Raw genomic sequence first — 22,514 nt, forward strand, 5'->3', positions numbered from 1 at the left:
CTGCCTTCCACACAGGAGACCCAGGATCGGTTCCTGGCCAGCGCACCTCATGTGCAGTCACCACGCATCTGTCAGCGAGGCTTGGGTGTTGCTATGATGCTGAAAAGCTTTCAGGGAAGCTTCCAGGCTACGATGGACTAGGAAGAAAGGCCTGGCGTCTGCTTCCAAAATTCAACCAATGAAAACCCTGCAGACCACAACAGAAGGGTCAGCAGCTAACAGCAGCAGATGGGGTCCCGGGACCTGGTTTTAACATGCTCTCCAGGTGATTCTTAATGCTCACTGAGGTTTAGAACCTTAGAAGGAGATCAGGGAGAGGTTTGGAAACGGGCTTGTATTTCAGGCCAAGAATTACACCTCAAAGGGGAAAACTAAAATCTTGTAGAACACTGCAGATCTGTGCATTTCCCATTGACACTGGTCAAACTGCTGTTGGAAATAAATGGCGTATTTTCATATCAATATTGCCTCTCCTTCTTTACAAGCCTACACCACTACATGGAGGATGCCATGGACAATGAAATGGCAAAAGCCCCCTCTCCTGCATCTGAGGTAGGCCTGGTGTGGCAGCAGCCGAGGCAGCCTGTCAGACTGCTCTCTCTTCCCTTACTACTCAATGCCAGAAATATAGGAACTGCCTAGAGGCAGAACATGCTCCCCAAGGTGGAGAACATTCTCCCCAAGGAAGAGCAAGGCACAGTTCAGGTCCCTTCAACATTCATGAACCCCAAGCAGCCCTTCCACCGTCTAGTTGTTCTGAAGACACCAGCCCAGGGGCAAGGACGAGAAGGCAGGAGGGGACAGGAAAGCTGGTAATAGGGAACCCAAGGTCGAGAAGAGGGAATGCTGACATGTTGTGGAGTTGGCGACCAATGTCACAAAACGATATGTGTATTAATAGTTCAATGAGAAACTAATTTAATCTGCAAACCTTCATCTAAAGCATAATTTTAAAAAATGGGTAAAGTTAACACAACTTGACTAAGGTAAATAAAGACATTAAGAAGTACACAAGATCCCACTCCTAGGAATATATCCTAGAGAAATAAGAGCCATCACACAAATAGGCACATGCACGCCTGTGTTCACTGCAGCATTACTCACAATAAGGAAAAGATGGAAACAACCTAACTGCCCATCAACAAATAAACTGATAAACAAATCATGGTCCATACACACAATGGGATACAACGTAACAATAAAGAACAACGATCAATCTGCGAGACATCCAAGACATCTGGATGTGCAGGGCATCATGCTGAGTGAAGTCAGTCAATCACAAAAAGACAAATACCATATGAGACCACTACTACAAAAAGTCATGAAAAGGTTTACACACAGAAAAAAACAATCTTTGATGGTTACAAGGGAGGGGAGAGGAGGGGAAATCACTAACTAAATAGTAGACAAGTGTTAACTTTGGTAAAGGGAAGAACAATACACAGTGTAGGGGAAGTCAGCACAACTTGACCAAGGCAAATCATAAAAACTCCCTAGGCACATCCAAGCACATTGAGGGACCGAGTTACTGGGGTTGAGGGTTGGGAACCATGGTCTTGGGGGACATCTAGGTCAACTGGCATACCACAGCTCATTAAACAAAAACAAAATTCTACATCCTACTTTGGTGGCGTCTAGGGTCTTAAGAGCTTGTGAACGGCCATCTAAGATACATCTATTGGTCCCATCCCATCCAGAGCAAAGGAAAAGAAAATAAGAGACACGAAGAAAATATTAGTTCAAAGGATTAATGGACCACATGACCCACTGCCTCCACCAGCCTGAGCCCAGAAGAACTAGATAGTGCCCGGCTACCACCACCAACCATTCTGACAAGAATCACAGTAGAGGGTCCTGGACAGAGCAGGAGAAAAACGTAGAACAAAATTCAAATTTACAAAAAAAGACCAGACTTACTGGTCTGACAGAGACTGGAGGAACCCCCCAAGATTATGGCCCCCAGACACCATGCTAATTCAGAACTGAAGCCACTCCCAAAGTCCACGTTTCAGTCAAAGATTAGACAGGCCTATAAAACAAACAATAACACAGGTGTGGAAGGTGCTTCTTAGTTCATTTAAGTATACAAGACCAAATGGGCAACACCTGCCCAAAGACAAAGACAAGAAGGCAGGATGGAACAGGAAAACTGGATGAATGGGCATGGGGAACCCAGGGTGGAAAGGGAAAGGGGGAGAGTGCTGACACATTGCAGGGATTGCAACCAATGTCACAAAACAATTTGTGTATAAAGTTTTGAATGAGAAACTAATTTATACTGCAAACGTTTACCTAAAAAAAAAAAAAAAGCACAACAAAATTCAAAAAAACAAGAAGCATAACAGAACTACAGATGAAATGCTATGGGAACAAAGATGAGAGAAGGAATCAGAGTTAGCCATATTGATGTCCCTTGACTTAAACATACTAAAATTTTCAACCTATAAAAAACACAGCTCTTTCATTTACCTTTCCACATAAGAAAAAAAAGTGTATGCCTAAATAATGTGATGGCTGACAAAGCCATTTAATAACTTATCCTTAAATTTTAAGCAAATCTTTAAAAAAAAAATTTGTCATTTATTTCTGTACTCCTGTAAACTACTCTTATTCTAAAACTGAGTTAAGCCAAAAACAAACTGCCGAATTTCTAAAGCACGTGTAAACTGACAGTTTGCCAAAGTCTACCTCCAGAGGTATCCTTAGTATTCACCTAAGGGCAAGTAGACCATCAAAGCCTTTAGACACAGCCTAATCGATTTCCCTTATTGAAACCTAGCTGGATTTTCAGATTTTTTGATTCTAGATGTAAAGGCAATTACACATTTACAGAAACATATTAGCCGTTCCACAGTTACAAAACCTCTAATGCCCAGAGGGTCAGTCCCCTGCTCTGAAGACCCCAGATGCAAAAGAAGCTGGAGGGGGAAAAATGAGAATATGGAGATAACAAAGCAGAGGATGGAAAGGCAGGGGAAAAAATGGGAGAAACCTGACTGACTACCTCAGCCAGGCATCAAGGTAAACAGGGACAGTGTCAAGTTGTGTTGATAGCACGTACCCTTGGTATGACGTGACATGGTAAGAATGCTACTTCCCCTCCGAGGTCTTCCTCCAAAAACTCATAAATACAGCATAAAACTAAAAAACCAAACCAAACCCATCCAGTCGATTCCGACTCATAGTGACCCTATAGGACCGAGTAGAACTGCCCCATAGGTTTCCAGGGAGCAGCTGGGGGATTCTAACTGCCAATCTTTTGCTTAACACCTGAGCACTTAAGCACTGTGCCACCAGGGCTCCTACACCCAGCATAATCATGGGAAAAACATCTGACAAATCCCAAAGGAGGGACATTCTACAAAATCCCTGACCACTATACCTCAAAAAGTCAAGGTCACCAAGACCTTGAAGTCCAAGAAACTGTCATAGCCAAGAGAAGACTAGGGAGACACGACTACTAAACATAATCTGATATCCTGAATGGGATCCTGAAACACAAAAAGGACGTGAGGTAAAAACTAAGGAAATGTGAATACATGAACAATATTGGTTCATTAGTTATGGCAAATGCACCATATTAATGTAATATGATAACCACAGGAGAAACCAGGTATGGGTATACGGGAACTTCCTATACTGTCCTCACAACTTTTCTATAAATCTAAAGCTATTCTAGAATAAAAAATGTATTAAAAAAGAAAAAAAAAGGTAGCGGATGGGAAGAAGCTATGGAAGCAGCAGCAGCCTAAGGCTCTATATGGCTTGCAGGTTGCCACGAGGCTAACCCACTACAGAAATAGTGACAACAGATAGTGCCAGCGAGTGACAGAGAAACATGAAGACAGCAGAGACAGAGGCCGCAGGCTTTCTGGTGTGCTAACTGCTTACCAACCAGGTCAAACTTCCCTGGGGTCAAAACGTCCTCGGGGTCATACGGAATGCCACTTGGATGGCAGGGTCCAAATGTCCTGCTTCGGTCCATATATGTGTTCAATGAGTAAGTTAGGAGGAAGGCAAAATAAAGGCGGAAAGGGTACTGAGAGGAGAATATAGTGATTAAGAAAATACTGACGGAGGGCATGGCCTCTGGCATCGGACTTGTTATTGCTGGGTACCGCTGAGCTGATTTTGTACTCACAGCGACCCCATGTGACAGCAGAACTGCCCCATAGGGTTTTCCAAGCTATAATCTTTATGGAAGCAGATTGACAGTTCTTTCTTCCGTGGAGCTGCTGGGCGCGTTTGAACCATGAGCCTTTCAGTTAGTAACCGAACCCCAACCCTTACACCACCGGTGCTGCCAAAGTTCAGATCTCAGCCCCACCCCCTAACCAGCTGTGTAACTTGGGAAGGTTTTTTTAATCTATTCTAGGAGCAATAACGTTGAGGTTACAGGGTTGAGGATTATTTTACATGGGATAATACATGTAAAATAACACATGTAAAATGTTGAGCACAGAGCTTGGCACGTCATAAATACTCAGTGAATGTTAGTGTACATGTGTGAATTGACTCAACAACAATGGGTTTGGCTTATTTACATACAAGGAGTCCTGATGGTGCAGGGGTTGAGGGGTCGGCTGCTTACTGAAAGGTCAGCAGTTCAAACCCACCAGCCGCCCCAAGGGAGAAAGATGTAGCAGTCTGCTCCTGTAAAGATTTACAGCCTTGGAAACCCTACAGGGCTTGGAAACCCTACTCTGTCCTGTAAGTTTGCTATAAATTGAAATAGACTCGACAGCAATGGGAGGGTATTTATGTACAGTCTCTTTCTCATATCTGTACTACTGCCCAAAATTGATCTTCATATACCATGTAATCACGATACGCACAAAAGTTCAATTGTATAGTTCAAAATCAATAAAAATACATTATGCATTAATAGAAAACATTGTATAACGAAAAAGTACAAGTTTTAGAATCAAAGAGATACCGGGTTAAATCCCCTTTGTCAACTTTTGCTTGCCCAAATTACTGAACCTCCCAGTGACTATCTTCTCAGCGTTAAAACAATGACAAGGCATGTATCTCACAAAATTACGAGGATTCAGGGAACAATAGCGAAATGCTCGGCAGATGCATCACCAGCAAACACCACACATGTGAATACACACACGTGTGCGAGCATGCGCACACACACACGCCCTTAACTACTGTCATCTCTGACAAGTGGACCCAATATTCTGTCAGATAACTTTTGCCATTATTTTCATATTTTTTGTCTTTTGTTTCAGTGATTTGTTGTGGTGATTTTCAAGCCGGGGTATCACACTCCTGGGTATACCCAAAGACTTTCTAAAGGGTACGAAAACAAAAACCTGTTCCCATTGAGTCAATTCTGACTCGCAGTGACCCTACAGGACAGAGTGCAACTGCCCCCACACGGTTTCCAAGGAGTGGCTGGTGGATGTGAACTGCAGACGTCTTGGTTAGCAGCCGAGCTCTTATCCACTGTGTCACCAGGGCTCCAAATGGTAATTTTAAGGGAATCAGTTTCCGGGTCTTCAGCTTCCATATGTACCCCCCCCAAAATGTGACCTGTCTGAGAAAGCACCTGAGGTGTGCGGCAGTTCTCCTCCACTATCTCCCTTCTGGCAATCACCCTTTGACAGACAGGCCCTTCTCTTCACCCACCCTTAATCTTACTGTGGTACTCTGGTCCCGAAGGGTGAAAACCTCTAGGGTGCCAAACACAAGGATAATCCGCCCTTTCCTTTAATCTAGATACCAGAAACACCCCCAGCCTTCTCATTGAGAAATACATTTCCAATAAAAATTTGCCTTTTCAAGTTAATGTTTATCATAATTTGAAATATATTTATATTATAGTCATCAACTGTGTCCTAGCCGTAATCATAACAGTAACTCAACTCACAAGGAAAATTTCTAATAGAGACTTATGGTCAAAAGAAATTAATAAAAAAATTATATGTGCACACACACGTGTACACACACACACACTGCAGAAAAGTTTAACAGGGTTATCAGTAACAAACTCTCAAACATACCCACTGGATAAAATTCGGTGGAGGAAGTTAAACGGAAAGCAAATTCAAGGAGGAAAATTCAAAGAAACGATGAAAATTTCCCACTGTGAAAAAGCTTTGTTTTAAAGAGCTATGGCACATACCTAACCACTACAGCATTGATGCGGCAGCGGGTAAATCTCAAGGAGCGACTTAGCATTTTAATTTACAAATATCGATGTTGACAACATTACATCCTTCAGAACTATTTAAACTTACAATTTTAAAAATTAGATAATAATTCTTTGAAGGGCTACACAGGGAAAAAAAATTGATCTCTCTGACAAAGGGAGCTCTCAGACATCATCCAGATGTCCTCCCTAAAATTGAAGGTGCTTTCAGCGGCAAATAAAGGGGGCCACCAGCTGATCGGCCCTCCCTTCTCTCCCTACCCCACTCCACTCATTCCCTCTGGGGTGGGCCTTCCCCGCCCCCGCGCCCGCCGGCGCCCCTCCTCCCCCTCCCCCTCTCCCCCCGCCCGCCCCTCCCCTCCCCCTCCTCCCCTCCCCTCCCCTCCCCTCCTGCCCCGCCCGCCCCAGCCCTCCGGCGCATGCGCGCTCCCCTCCGTCCCGCCCACCGCAGCTGCTGTGTCATGGCCGAGCGGAAGTCGCGGGCCGAGCGGGCAGGGCACGGCCAGGAGGGGAGGCGCCCCGGGCAGCCTTCTCCCCTCGCCCCCTAACGCTTCTCGCGCCGTCTCCCACCGCGGCGGGCTCCCTACCCTGCACGTATCCGAACACCTCGTAGTCCACGGACTTGAGCGCCCGGGCGGCGGACATGGCGGGGGCGAGCGCTGTGCCGGGGCGCGCGGTGCCGGGGAGCGCGGTGCCGGGGCGCGCGGTGCCGGGGAGCCGGAGCGGGGCTCGGGCGCGGCGACTGCGGCGGCGGCGGTGGCGGCTGCGGCGGGGAGGAGGGCAGGGAGGGCGCGCCTGGGGCCGCGGGGACGCCAGCGCGGGGTCACGCGGCGGAGGGCGCGCGCCCAGAGTCCCCGGGCGCCGGCCGGTGTCAGTGCGCTGCGGGCGCTGCTCCACAGGCCGGTGCTGTAGGGACGGAACGGGTGGCTTTTCGGGGGAAGGACCTTGCTGGCTGAGGGTTCGGTGGGTTGGATTTTAGGAGCTGTCTAGACAGCTGCCGAATCTGTCAGGCAGTACTGACCCGGCTCTGAAAACGGTGACCGTCTCCATCCTCGTCAGCTGCCTGTTGACTTCAGAAAGGCTTTGGGCCTGAATCCCTATTCTCAATGGATTGTGACATTTTCTGGAACAAGAGATTTTTAAAAAATCTGAACCCTCTTATGCTGATACCAAAACCAAAGCCACTGCTCTTGCGAGGATTCCGACTCATAGTGACCTTACAGGACACTAGAATTGCCCCACAGCCTTTCCGAGGAGGGTTGGTGGATTTGAACTACTGACCTTTTGGTTAGCAGCCAAATGCTTAACCACTGTACCACCAAGAGAAACCAAAAAAATTGTGGTCATTTTGTCCTTATTGCTCAGAAGGTTAGGGCGGTTACACTTTTTTTTTTTGCTTCGTGAAACCAAATCATTGCTGTCTAGTTGATTCAAACTCACAGTGGCCCTACAGGACAGAGCAGAACTGCCCCATAGGGTTTCCAAGATTTTAATCTTTAAGGAAACAGGCTGCCACCTCTTTCTCCCACAGAGCAGCTGGTGGGCTCTATGATCGACCTTTCCATTAGCAGCGGAGAGCTTAACCACTGTGCCACCAAGGCTCCCTTTTAGATCATAGTGAGCGATTTTAAAGTCTTAATTTAAAGCAATCTTCCACTCCAAAGCATCTGGATACAACTATTGATAATCTACCTTTTTCAAAATTCCAAATTCTTTTGCTTGTGAGAACGCATTTCTCGACATACATTGTTGGCTTCATTACTTCTACATATTCCTCAGCGTCTGACCACAGTTGAAATAATTGGCTGCAGTCTGGTTAATATGACATGCCACTTCTATTAGGGAATACCAACACTCACCTAAAACTTGGTTAGAATGTGATTAAATCATCATTTTAAAGTAAAATATACAATATTCTGGAGGTGCTACTCCAGACCAGTCTATGTCAGAAACAGTGAACGTCCTGGGTTATTGCAGAGACCTTTTATCTCCAATTTCATTCCATGTAGAATCTAGAATCAACAGAAATCTTAAGTCATTCTCAAATACCTTCTGAGTCTCTCCACTGTGTTCAGAATGAACTTAAGCTCTTAAGCCTTCACGAGCCTCTTAGTACCTGTCTACCCACACCTTGCAGGTGGCCTGTAGTCAAGACACTTCTGGTCTCTAAACGCACCCCTGACCTTTTCCAAAAATCTTCATGCTCAGGTGCATACCTCCTCCCGCACCAGAATCTTTCCCTGAACTGCTCAGTCGCCTTAGCAAGACCTTCCTAGATTGAATCCTAGTTACATAGAAGTGCCTTCCCCACTACTACTGTCCCTTCCACAAAGTAGGTGTCTTAGTTTCCCGGTGCTGCTGTAACAAATACCCCAAGTGGATGGCTTTAAAGAACAGAAATTAATTTTTTCCCAGTCCTGGAAGCTAAAAGTCCAAATCAGGGTCTCAGCCGTGTGGATTCCTTCTTCATTGGTAGACCTGAGCATTCCTTGGTTCTTGGCGATCCTCACGTAACATCTGTCTATCCTAGTATGTGTTAGCCTCTGTGTCTAATCTGCTCTTCTTGTAGCTCAGAAGTGATTAGGGTTAGGACATGCCCAACACTAATACTGGTCATTAACATAACAAACTTCTTCCGAAATACAGTTATATCCACAGGTATGTTGTGTATCACTGAGTCAACCCCAACTCATAGCGACCCTATATGACAGAGTAGAACTGCCCCCATAGGGTTTCCTAGGCTGTAATCTTTGTAAGAGCATATGGCCAGGTCTTTTCTCCCTCGGAGCCACTGCTGGGTTTGGATTGCTGACCTTACCAATAGCAGCCAAGCACTTAACCACTGAGCTACTGGGACTCCCATCCACAGGTATAGGAATTAGGATTCCACACATATTATGGGAGGACACAGTTCAATTCATAAAAGCAGGGTCTCAGCCTATGTTGAGATCCTGTCCCAGACTAGGGAGGTTGACATTTTCCTTTTCTTATTGGATCTTTGACTTTTCTCCATGTTTACTCAAGAATACTACTGCCAGTATGTAGCTGTGTTTTAATTTTTGAAGTGCTATGGCAACAACTGACATTTGCTTAGCTAGAAAACTTACTGTCTGCCAACAGCAGAACATTAGGAAACAAATTTTGTGTACCATTTCAGCATGGACTGCCAATATGATTCTAAGACTTCAGAAATTTTAAGCAAATGTTTCTTATATTTGGAAACCCTGGTGGCACAGTGGTTAAGAGCTATGGCTGCTAACCAGAAGGTTGGCAGTTCAAACCCACCAGGTACTCCTTGGAATCTCTATGGAGCAGTTCTACACTGTCCTGTAGAGTTGCTGCAAGTCAGAATCAACTTGATGGCAGTGGGTTTGGTTTTTTTTTTTTTTCCTCATATTTAAGCTAATTTTAAATGATAGAAACTTTATGCATAATCAAGGAAACTTTTGAAAATAGAAGGAAAAAATCACTCATAACCCTGTATCATCATCATCATTTTGTATGCTCTCCTTTTATATCCATGTTTTAAGTAGCTACAGTATGAATTCAAACTTTATCTTAATTTTTTCTGTGTTGTTATAGTATTCCCAATGGGCAACGGTTTTATCTTAATAATTTCATGATATCCATTCAGTGGGTATAACCATAAATTTACACAAAAAGTCCCCTGTTGTTACATATTCAGGTTGCTTCTAATTTTTTACTACCATAAAAATATGAAGCAAGGAGGTGAGGCCAAGATGGCATAGTAGTCAGATGCATCCGGTGATCCCTCTTACAACAAAGACCTGAAAAAAAGTGAAACGATTATATTTACGATAAGCTAGGAGCCCTGAACATCAAAGGCAAAGTTAGAAAATGGACGAAGTGACAGAGGGTGGAAGAGATGGTTCAGAAGTGGAGGGGAGTTGCCGGACTTGAATTGCCAGGAACCCTCAGGTACCATTCCTGGGAGCGACTGCAGTGGGCTGGTGGTAGCGATCGACCTCAGTTTCCTCAGGGAGAAGCAGCCAGCCACACAGCCTAGTCACCCCTCTGGAACCAGAGAAGAACGGCACTCTTAGCAAAAGCTAAGTACTTGCATATATTTTACCGTGCGCCCAGCCCCCAAGCCAGCTTCAGTGGCTGTTGATTTCCCTGGGCCTGAGATAGGTCCTGCTAAGCACTCCAAGCCATTCTCCCAGCCCTGGAGAGGAATAAATTCATAACGGAGGGAAAAGATAATCTGCCAGATCCACTAAACTGGGGAGCTCAGGACAGAAGCGGCTCCTGTCCAGGCATAAACAGTTCATGCACTTTGAATTTCTTTTCCCCCTGCATGGACCTGTGTGGACCCATTTCAGGAAAATAGGCCCTTGTGGGCAGACTGCCACTGTTTCAGCTGTGTGGTGGAGAGGTAGGTGTTTGATGTTTGACACTGCTTTGCCTATTAAACAGAGTCCTCACATACCCACATCAGGGGGCTAAGGACTGGTGGCTCTACTCAGGTCACCCAGCCACATGTGACAGGGGTTCAAGGATAACTGGTACCTCCCAGTCCTTACAGCCAAAAGCACTGGGTGCCCATGGTCCATCTGCAGAACCACCCACCTGTGTGCTGTAGGGAATAGGGACACGCATTCCTCACAGACACTCGGGACAATTGTCAGCCCCCTGCCTTGTTCAGAGCATGACCCCCTGCTGCAACCAAATACCAGTACGTACACCAGTCACCCCTGCCCCTCTAAGACTGTAGGACAGACCCTATACCACACACTTGATGACCAGCTACCTGGACACCTGAGCTGAATCCATACAAGAAAAGTGAATGGACTCCTAGGCTCATATACCTGAAAACAGCTCTAGCCACCTGGTGACAGGACTTTAGAGCTTCAAAGGTGAAAATAAGCTAGCTGACTCAAGCAACCTATTTGGGCATATCAAAACAAAACAAAGAAAGGAGCTAGGATACAGTAAGCAAACATAAATTAATACAATAACTTATAGATGGCCCAGAGGCAACAGTCAATATCAAATCACATAAAGAAGCAGACCATGATCGTGTCAACAAGCTCTCAAAACAAAGAATCAAGAGATCTTCTGGATGAAGGTGCCTTCCTGGAATTACTGGATGCAGAATTCTAAAGATTAATATACAGAACTCTTCAAGACATCAGGAATGAGATCAGGAAGATCAGGCAATGCACAGAACAAGCCAAGGAACACACAGATAAAGCAGTTGAAGAAATTAAAAAGGTTATTCAAGAACATAATGAAAAATTTAATAAGCTGCAAGAATCCATAGAGTGACAGCAATCAGAAATTCAGAAGATTAACAATAAAATTATATAACTAGACAACTCAATAGGAAGTCAGAGGAGCAGGATAGAGCCAGTGGAAGGCAGAATTAGTGAGACTGAAGATAAAGCACTTGGCACCAATATATTTAAAGAAAAATCAGGTAAAAGAATTTTTTAAAAAATGAAGAAACCCTAAGAATCATGTGGGACTCTATCAAGAGAAACAACCTATGAGTGATTGGAGTACCAGAACAGGGAGGGATAACAGAAAATACAGAGAGAATTGTTGAAGATTTGTTGGCAGAAAACTTCCCTGATACTGTGAAAGATGAGAAGATATCTATCCAAGATGCTCATCAAACTCCATATAAGGTAAATCTTAAAAGAAGGTCACCAAGACATATCATAATCACACTTGCCAAAACCAAAGATAAAAAGTGAATTTTAAGAGCACCTAGGGATAAATGAAAAGTCACCTACAAAAGAGACTCAATAAGCTCGGACTAGCCGACAGAAACCACGCAGGCAAGAAGGCAATGGGATGATTTATATAAAGCATTGAAGGAAAAAAATTGCTAGCCAAGAATCATATCCAGCAAAACTGTCTCTCAAATATGAAGGCAAAATTAGGACATTTCCAGAAAAATAGAAGTTTAGGGAATTCGTAAAAACCAAACCAAAACTACAAGAAATACTAAAGGGAGTTTTCTGGTTAGAAAATCAATAATATCAGATGTCAACCCAAGACCAGAACACTGGACAGAGCAATCAGATGTCAACCCAGACAGGGAAATTTCACAAAAATAAATCAAGATTAAAAAACGCTCACAACGGAAACAGCGACATCATTATGTAAAAGAAGACAACATTAAAACACTAAAGAGGGACTAAGAAATGTCATAGAACTTTCATATGCAGAGGAAGACAAGGTGATATAAAGAAATAAAAGTTAGGTTTAAACTTAGAAAAATAGGGGTAAATATTAAGGTAACCCCAAGGGAGACTAACAATCCTACTCATCAAAATAAAATACAAGAAAAAAAAAATAGAGACTCAGCAGAAACAAAATCAACTGCAACAAATAAGAAGACAATATATAAACTACTCAGCACAAAAAATTAAGTGGGAAAAAGAAACTGTCAACAACACACAAAGACATCAAAATGACAGCAGTAAACTCATACCTTTCCATAACTATGCTGGATGTAAATGGACTAAATGCACCAATAAACAGAGAGTGGCAGAATGGATTAAAAAAAAAAAAAACAAGATCCATCTATATGCTGCCTACAAGAGACACACCTCAGACTCAGAGACACAAACAAAACTCAAAAGATGGAAAAAAATATATCAAGAAAACAACAATCAAAAAAGAGCAGGAGTGGCAATATCAGTTTCTGACAAAACAGACTTTAAAGTTAAATCCACCACAAAGGATAAGGAAGGACACTATATAACGATTAAACGGACAATATACCAGGAAGATATAACCATATTAAATATTTATGCACCCAATGACAGGGCAGCAAGATACATAAAACAAACTCTAATGGCATTGAAAAGTGAGATAGACAGCTCCACAATTATAGTAAGAGACTAAAACACACCACTTTTGGTGAAGGAGAGAACATCCAGAAAGATGCTCAATAAAAACACTGAAGACCTAAATGCCATAATCAACCAACTTGACCTCATAGACGTATACAGAACACTCCACGAACAGCAGCCAAGTATACTTTTTTTCCTAGTGTACACGGAACATTCTCTAGAATAGACCACATGTTAGGTCATATAGCAAGTCTTAGCAGAATCCAAAACATTGAAATACTACAAAGCATCTTCTCTGACCACAAGGCCATAAAAGTAGAAATCAATAACAGAAAAAGCAGGGAAAAGAAATCAAACACTTGGAAACTGAACAATGCCCTGCTGAAAAACGACTGGGTTATAGAAGACATTAAGGATGGAATAAAGAAATTCAGAGAATCCGATGAGAATGAAAACACTTCCTATCAGAACCTTTGGGACACAGTGAAAGCACTGCTCAGAGGTCAATTTATATCAATAAATGCACATATACAAAAAGAAGAAAGGGCCAAAATCAAAGAATTATCCCTACAACTTGAACAAATAGAAAGAGAGCAACAAAAGAAACCCTAAGGCACCAGAAGAAAGCAAATAATAAAAATTAGAGCAGAATTAAATGAAATAGATAACAGAAAAACAACTGAAAGAGTTAACAAAACCAAAAGCTGGTTCTTTAAAAAAATTAACAAAATTGATAAACCATTGGCCAAATTGACAAAAGAAAACAGGAGAGGAAGCAAACAATATGATTGAGAAAGATGGGCGAAATTACAACAGACCCAACTGAAATTAAAAGAATCATATCAGATTACTACGAAAAATTGTACTCTAACAAATTCGAAAACCTAGAAGAAATGGATGAATTCCTAGAAACACACTACCTACCTAAACTAACACAAACAGAAGTAGAACAACTAAATAGATCCACAACAAAAAAAGAGATTGAAAAGGTAATCAAAAAACTCCCAACAAATAAAGCCCTGGCCCAGATGGCTTCACCACAGAGTTCTACCAAACTTTCGGAGAAGAGTTAACACCACTGCTACTAAAGGTATTTCAGAGCATAGTAAAGGACGAAATACCCCCAAACTCATTCTATGAAACCAGCATATCCCTTATACCAAAACCAGGTAAGGACACCACAAAAAAAGAAAATTACAGACCTATGTCGCTCATGAACTTAGATGCAAAAATCCTCAACAAAATTCTAGCCAAAAGCATTCAACAACATATCAAAAAAATAATTCACCATGAACACGTGGGACTTATACCAGGTATGCAGGGATGGTTCAACATTAGAAAAACAATGAATGTAATCCATCATATAAATAAAACAAAAGACAAGAACCACATGATTTTATCAATTGATGCAGAAAAGACATCTGACAAAGTCCAACAACCACTCATGATAAAAACTCTCAGCAAAATAGGAATAGAAGGAAAATTCCTCAACATAATAAAGGCATTTATACAAAGCCAACAGCCAACATCATCCTAAATGGAGAGAATCTGAAAGCATTCCCCTTGAGATTGGGAACCAGACAAGGATCCCCTTTATCACCACTCTCATTCAACTTCGTGCTGGAGGTCCTGGCCAGAGCAATTAGGCTAGATAAAGAAAACAAGGTCATCTGGATTGGTAAGGAAGAAGTCAAAGTATCTCTATTTGCAGATGACAAGATCTTATACACAGAAAACCCTAAAGAATCCTCTAGAAAACTACTGAAACTAATAGAAGAGTTCAGCAAAGTATCACGATACAAGATAAACATACAAAAATCGGTTGGATTCCTTTACACCAACAAAAAGAACATTGAAGAGAGAATCACCAAATCAATACCAAGATAAGATAAAATACTTAGGAATAAATCTTACCAGAGACGTAAAAGACCTATACAAAGAAAACTACAAGACCCTACTGCAAGAAACCAAAAGAGACCTACATAAGTGGAAAAACATACCTTGCTCATGGATAGGAAGACCTAACATTGTCAAAATGTCTATTCTACCAAAAGCGATCTATAGATACAACACAATTCCGATTCAAATTCCAAAGACATTTTTTAATGAGATGGAGAAATAAATCACCAATTTCATATGGAAGGGAAAGAGGCCCCAGATAAGTAAAGCATTACTGAAAAAGAACAAAGTAGGAGGCCTCACTCTACCTGATTTTAGAACCTCTTATTTTTTATACCGCCACAGTAGTCAAAACAGCCTGGTACTGGTACAATAACAGATATATAGACCAATGGAACAGAATTGAGAACTCAGACATAAATCCATCCACATATGAGCAGCTGATATTTGATAAAGGCCCAAAGTCAGTTAACTCGGGAAAAGACAGCCTTTTTAACAAATGGTGCTGGCATAACTTGATATCCATCTGCAAAAAAATGAAACAAGACCCATACCTCACACCGTGCACAAAAATGAACTCAAAATGGATCAAAGACCTAAAAATAAAATCTAAAACGATAAAGATCATGGAAGAAAAAATAGGGACAATGCTAGGAGCCCTAATACATGTCATAAACAGTATACAAAACATTACTAACAATGCAGAAGAGAAACTAGATAACTGGGAGCTCCTAAAAATCAAACACCTATGCTCATCCAAAGAGTAAAAAGATTACCTACAGACTAGGAAAAAGTTTTTAGCTATGACATTTCTGATCAGCGTCTCTAAAATTTACATGATACTGCAAAAACTCAACTACAAAAAGACAAACAACCCAATTAAAAAATGGGCAAAGGATATGAACAGGCACTTCACTAAAGAAGACATTCAGGTAGCTAACAGTTACATGAGGAAATGCTCACCATCATTAGCCATTAGAGAAATGCAAATCAAAACTACAATGAGATTCCATCTCACTCCAACAAGACTTGCATTAATCCAAAAAACAGAAAATAATAAATGTTGGAGAGGTTGTGGAGAGACTGGAACACTTATACACTGCTGGCGGGAATGTAAAATGGTAGAACCACTTTGGAAATCGACTTGGCGCTTCCTTAAAAAGCTAGAAATAGAACTACCATACGATCCAGCAATCCCACTCCTTGGAATATATCCTAGAGAAATAAGAGCCTTTACACGAACAGATATATGCACACCCATGTTCACTGCAACATTGTTTACAATAGCAAAAAGATGGAAGCAACCAAGGTGCCCATCAATGGATGAATGGATAAATAAATTATGGTATATTCACACAATGTAATACTACACACCGATAAAGAACAATGATGAATCTGTGAAACACTTCATAACACGGAGGAATCTGGAAGGTATTATGCTGAGTGAAATTAGTCAGTCACAAAAGGACAAATATTGTATGAGACCACTATTATAAGAACTCAAGAAATCGTTTAAACAGAGAAGAAAATATTCTTTGATGTTTACGAGAGTGGGGAGGGAGGGAGAGGGGTTTCCACCAGTTAGATAGTAGATAAGAACTATTTTAGGTGAAGGGAAAGACAACACACAATTCAGGAGAGGTCAGCACAAATGGACTAAACCAAAAGCAAAGAAGCTTCCTGAATAAACTGAACGCTTCGAAGGCCAGCGTAGCAGGGGTCGGGGTTTGGGGACCGTGGTTTGAGGGGACATCTAAGTCAGTTGGCATAATAAAATCTATTAAGAAAACATTCTGCATCCCACTTTGGAGAGTGGTGTCTGAGGTCTTGAATGCTAGCAAGCAGCCATCTAAGATACATCAATTGGTCTTAACCCACCTGGAGCAAAGGAGAATAAAGAACACCAAGGACACAAAGGTGATTATGAGCCCAAGAGGCAGAAAAGCCCACATAAACCAGAGACTACATCAGCCTGAGACCAGAAGAACTAGATGGTACCTGGCTATAACTGATGACTGCCCTGACAGGGAACACAACAGAGAACCCCTGAGGGAGCTGGAGAGCAGTGGGATGCAGACCTCAAATTCTGGTAAAAAGACCAGACTTAATGGTCTGACTGAGATTAGAAGGACCCCAGTGGTCATGGTCCTCAGACCTTCTGTTAGCCCAAGACAGGAACCATTCCCAAAGCCAACTCTTCAGACAGGGGTTGAACTGGACTATGGGATAGAAAATGATACCGGTGAAGAGTGAGCTTCTTGGATCAAGTAGATGCATAAGACTATGTGGGCAGCTCCTGTCTGGAGGGGAGATGAGAAAGCAGAGGGGGTCAGAAGCTGGCCGAAAGGACATGAAAATAGAGAGCAGAGGGAAGGAGTGTGCTGTCTTATTAGGGGGAGAGCAGCTAGGAGTATATAGCAAGGCATATATAAATTTTTATATGAGAGACCGACTTGATTTGTAAACTTTCACTTAAAGCACAACAAAAATTAAAAAAAAATTTTTTTTTGGTTTTTGACATAACTAGATTCTGTTACTGCTAGTTGAAACTTAAACAGGGTCAAATTATTCCCTCCCTTGAATGCTTTAAGACTATTTGTGTGTGATGTAGGATCATATTTGAGGTAGTACATAAAAAAGGAAAATCCTGCCTATAAAATATGAGTGTGAAGAATGACCAGGCACCAGGACCTGTGAACAGGAACACAGGCAACACAGTCTCTGAGCTTAGGTAGTAAAAATCTGTTGCCATTGAGTTGATTCCAACCTATGGCTTTTTTTTTTTTTTTTTATGGCAACCGCATGGATTACACAATAGAACTCCATAGGGATTGTGTGTGTGTGTTTATAATTTATTTCATTGGTGTTGTTGAGAATATACGCAGCAGAATATACACCAATTCAACAGTTTCTACATGTGCAATTCAGTGACATTGGTTACATTCTTCAAGTTGTGCAACCATTCTCACCCTCCTTTTCTGAGTTGTTCCTCCCTCATTAACGTAACTTCCTGCCCCCTAAATTTCCTATCTAATCTTTTGAGTTGCTGTTGTCAATTTGATCCCATAGAGATAGATCTCAATGTTCAAGGCAGGCATTCTTTACTAGTTAAGCTGAACTACTGTTTGGTTTTAGGAAGACTTCAGGGGATATTTTTGGTTTAAGGTTTAAAGATTATCTCAGGGCAATAGTTTCAGGGGCTCCTCCAGCCACTGTGACTCCAGAAAGTATGGATTCCATGACAATTTGACATTCTGTTTTGCATTTTTCCCTTTTTGTTCAGGATTCTTTGATAGAATCTTTAATCAAAAACGTTCAATAATGGTAGCCGGGCACCATCGACTTCTTCTGGTCTCATGGCAAAGGCGGCAGTTGTTCATGGAGGCAACTAGCCACACATTCTATTTCCTCCTCCTATTCCTTACTCTCCTTCTTCCTCTGTTGCTCCAGGCGAATAAAGACCAATTGTTGTGTCTTGGATGGCTGCTTGCAAGCTTTTAAGACTCCAGGCACTACATAGGGAACTAGGATATAGGACAAAAGTGCCGAACACGTTACTAGGCCAATTAACTAGAATGTCCCATGAACCATGACCCTAAACCCCTAAACCAAGGAACCAAATCCTATGAGGTGTTTAGTTGTACAAGTGGCCTCAGCAGGTAGCTTTCTTTTTTTTTTTTTTGTCCTTGTAAATGTATCTGCTCCATAGGGTTTTCATGGCTATATATATATTTTTTATTATTATTGTACTTTAGATGAAGGTTTACAGAGCAAACTAGCTTCTCATTAAACGATTAATACACAAATTGCTTTGTGACATTGGTTGCCAGCCCTATGACATGTCAACACTCTCCTCTTCTTGACCCTGCGTTCCCTATTATCGGCTTTGCTGTCCCCTCCTGCCTTCTTGTCCTTGCCCCTGGGCTGGTGTGCCCATTTAGTCTTGTTTTATTTTATGGACCTGTCTAATTTTTGGCTGAAGGGTGAACCTCAGGAGTGACTTCATTACTGAGCTATAAGGGTGTCTGGGGGCCATACACTCAGGGTTTTCTGCAGTCCCTGTCAGACCAGTAAGTCTGGCCTTTTTTGTGAGTTGGAATTTTTTTCTACACTTTTCTCCAGCTCTGCCTGGGACCCTCTATTGTGATCACTGTCAGAGCAGTCAGTGGTGGTAGGTGGGCACTATCTAGCTGTGCTAGACTCAGTCCAGTGGAGGCTGTGGTAGTTGTGGCCCACTAGACCTTTGGAGTAATCTTTCCCATGTGTCTTGGTTCTCTTCACTCTCCCTTGCTCCAGACAGGGTGGGACCAATGGAGTGTCTTAGATGGCCACTTACTAGATTTTAAGACCCCAGATGCTACTCACCAAAGCAGAATGTAGAATATTTTCTTTATAAACTATGTTATGCCAATTGAGCTAGATGTTCCCCGAGACCATGGTCCCCCGCCCCAGACCATGGTCCCCACAGCCCTCAGCCCGGTAATTTGGTCCCTCAGGGAGCTTTTGGTGTGTCTACAGAGCTTCCATGACTTTGTCATGGCTGTAATCGTTACAGAAGAAGATAACCAGGCCTTTCTTCCATGGCGCCATTGGGTGGGCTCAAACCACCAACTTTTAGGGCAGTAGCTAATTTGTCACCACAAAGGATCAGCTGAGCCTGATTCTTAAAGTGAATTCTCAGAAATTGGATATTAAGTTATAACTGATTTCAAAGACAACCAAAATTACTTTATCTATTTACATTTCTATCACTGAAATATATCTTTAATTGTTGTGTTGGAAGAGCTGTGTGCAACAAAATACAAATTGTTACCTGTCCACAAGGAAAGAAGCCTAAGAAAGCCAATTCAAAGATTCCTTCATGGAAGGAATACTTTGTAGGGAAAGAAATAGATAATTATTACTAAACTGGATTCAAGAGCATTAGACACCAAGCTGTTAGCTGTATAAGTAGTTTCTAGAAGAGATTTTAATCTCATTTGCAAAGTATCAGAAAATTGCTTAAACATTTTTATCAGGAAACCACACTTCTTTCCAGAAGGAGATTCTGTCCCAGGGTTTGAAACAATTTCTCTTTATCACAGTCCAATTTAAGATTCAAAACTCAGAACTACGTTTAAAGTTGCAGCTTCTTCTGTCCTCCAGATTGTAACCGCTTAGGCTAAGTAGGGTAGCTGGGCACGCATGGCTGATCCCTCCCCTTGCCTTAGTTGCCCCCTAGCTGGCTGAGGAGGGCAGAAACTGGTACTCTGGGGATCTAGTTTGGACTCTCTGGGGTTGCAGATATCAAAGCTGATTAGTTTTCTGCAGGATGCTTTTTGGGAGGACTCAGAGCTTTTCGCCACTAAAAACCCAAACCCGTTGCCATTGAGTCAAATCTGCCTCGTGGCAGCTTCATGTGTTACAGAGTAGAACTGCTCCATAGGGTTTTCTTGGCTGTAATTTTTACAGAAGTGAATTGCCAGGCCTTTCTTCTGCAGCACCGCTGGGTGAGTTCAAACCGCAGACCTCTAGGTTAGTCAAGTGAAAACCATTTGCACCACCCGGGGGAGAGTTCCCACTAGAAACCGCTAACTAGAGCTCCTTTGACAATGCGTTGCTCTGGCTGGGCACTCACAGCCCCACCGCCATCCCACCTTCTGTATTAAACGCTATACCTCCAACCTTTTTCTGCTGAGAGTCTGTTGTTGTTGGGTGCTGTTGGGTAGATTCCAACTCATGGCGACCCCGGGCACAAAAGAACAAAACACTGCCAGTCCTGCACCACCCTCATGATCATTGTTATGCTTGAGCCCATTGTTGCGGCCACTGCGTCAATCCATCTTGTCTAGAGTCTTCCTCTTTTTCACTGACCCTCTACTCTACCAAGCATGATGTCCTTCTCCAGGGGCTGATCCCTCCTGATAACATGTCCCAAATATGTAAGATGAAGTCTTGCCATCCTCCTTTCTAAGGAGCATTCTGGCTGTGCTTCTTCCAAGACAGATTTGTTCATTCTTTTAGCAGTCCATGGTATATTCAACATTCTTAACCAACACCATAACTCAGAGGCATCAATTCTTCTTCAGTCTTCCTTATCCATCGTCCAGCTTTCACATGCATAGCAATTGGAAACACCATGGCTTCGATCAGGCACACCGTAGTTCTTGAAGTGATATCTTTGCTTTTCAACACTTTAAAGAAGTCTTTTGTGGCAGATTTGCCCAATGCAATGCATCATTTGATTTCTTGACTGCTGCTTCCATGGGCGTTGATTGTGGATCCAAGCAAAATTAAGGACATAAGGAATTCTTAAGTTAGGATTCCTTTTGTGGCAGAGGTCCCACCGTCAGAGTACCAGGCTGGAGTGGAGGGCGGGTGTCAGGCAGAGTCTATCTGCTGCTGTCGTGACAAACACAGTCATGGAGGGCTTACTGTTTTGGTGGTGTTTTAACTGAGGTCCCAGCAACTGTTCACCAGCTTCTTGGGCACCAAAAGGCAGCGTGTGGGGCATCCATTTTACCACTTCATATCATAACAGGTGTGGCAGGCTCCAGAGTGACAGCTTCCTGGATGGGACAGTTTCCAGACCATGCAACTTCCTGATGGTGGCAGGGGAAGCATAGTTCAGAAGCCAGCAGCTCTAGCAGCAACTTTCCAATTCAGCCCATGGTTTCCTGGCTGCAGACGAATCAGTAGTTCCCTCGGTGTCCGGGTTCTATGGCGAGAGTTGATCCTGAAACCTCAAAGTGGCTCTCAACCCTGGTGTACATTAGAATCATCAAAGGAGCTTGTTGATTGCACACACACAGACACACGTGCCCAAAGGTTTTGATTCAGTAGGTCTGCAGTGGATTCCGGAATCTGTATTCTTAAAAAATAACCTCGGTAAACCAGGTTACTGGAAGCCAAACATCCAGAAGAGAATTAAGGAGAATGTTAACACACTGTAAAAAATGTAACCAATGTCTCTGAACAATTTGTGTAGAAATTGTTATATGGCAACCTAATTTTCTGGGTAAACTTTCACCGAAAATGCAATAAAATATTAAAAAAAAAAAAAGCAATGTAGACGCTTCTAATATGAAGCTAAGGATGAGAACCTTACAGAACCTGAACATTCTTTTATTAGCCACCTCCCAACAACTCCATAAGCCATTTAATACCCATTGTTAACCCATTTCTATATAATCCGTCCAGAATGGATTATTTTTTCTGTAACTGAACCTGGACGAATGCAATGCCTACAGGTAAAACCTTCACACCGGGAACAGATCAAAGGTTCAGCAGAATGAAAGTTCAAATAGGCCATCGCCCCCACTCAATAAAGGAGCATTAAAAATGTCGGTGCTTACCAAGAGAAGAAATAAAGATTGTAAGAAAAGATAAGCCAAGAATGGTAGTGAAACTAAGCCTAGGGCTTTTGAAAAATAAGTTGCTGTTGAAAGACCGCAGCATAAAGGCTTGGGTAAGCTATCTTCTGTAAATTATTGATGTTCTCATTGTTTTTACTGTCTGCTTGCTTGTCCAGCTATACTGTTTAATTCTGAAAAAAAAAAAAATAATAATGAAACAATAAAGCCAAAGCCAAATCAAACCCACTGCTGTCAAGTCGATTCCAAATCACAGCGACCCTATAGGACAGAGGA

At 42.4% G+C, this 22,514-nt stretch overlaps 1 protein-coding gene across 1 annotated transcript in view; it reads right to left on the reverse strand.

Moving 5' to 3' along the window:
- The window catches only part of ACYP2 (acylphosphatase 2), a 145,989-nt gene extending 138,956 nt beyond the window's left edge, over positions 1-7,033 (reverse strand). Inside the window, exon 1 of the mRNA XM_064277087.1 lies at positions 6,748-7,033. Within this exon, the coding sequence (XP_064133157.1) occupies positions 6,748-6,805 (58 nt within the window). The 5' untranslated portion in view covers positions 6,806-7,033. The remainder of the gene's footprint in view (positions 1-6,747) is intronic.
- Between the last annotated feature and the right edge of the window lie 15,481 nt (positions 7,034-22,514).

This window comes from Loxodonta africana, chromosome 26, assembly GCF_030014295.1.
Source record: "Loxodonta africana isolate mLoxAfr1 chromosome 26, mLoxAfr1.hap2, whole genome shotgun sequence".
Lineage (NCBI taxonomy): Eukaryota > Metazoa > Chordata > Mammalia > Proboscidea > Elephantidae > Loxodonta > Loxodonta africana.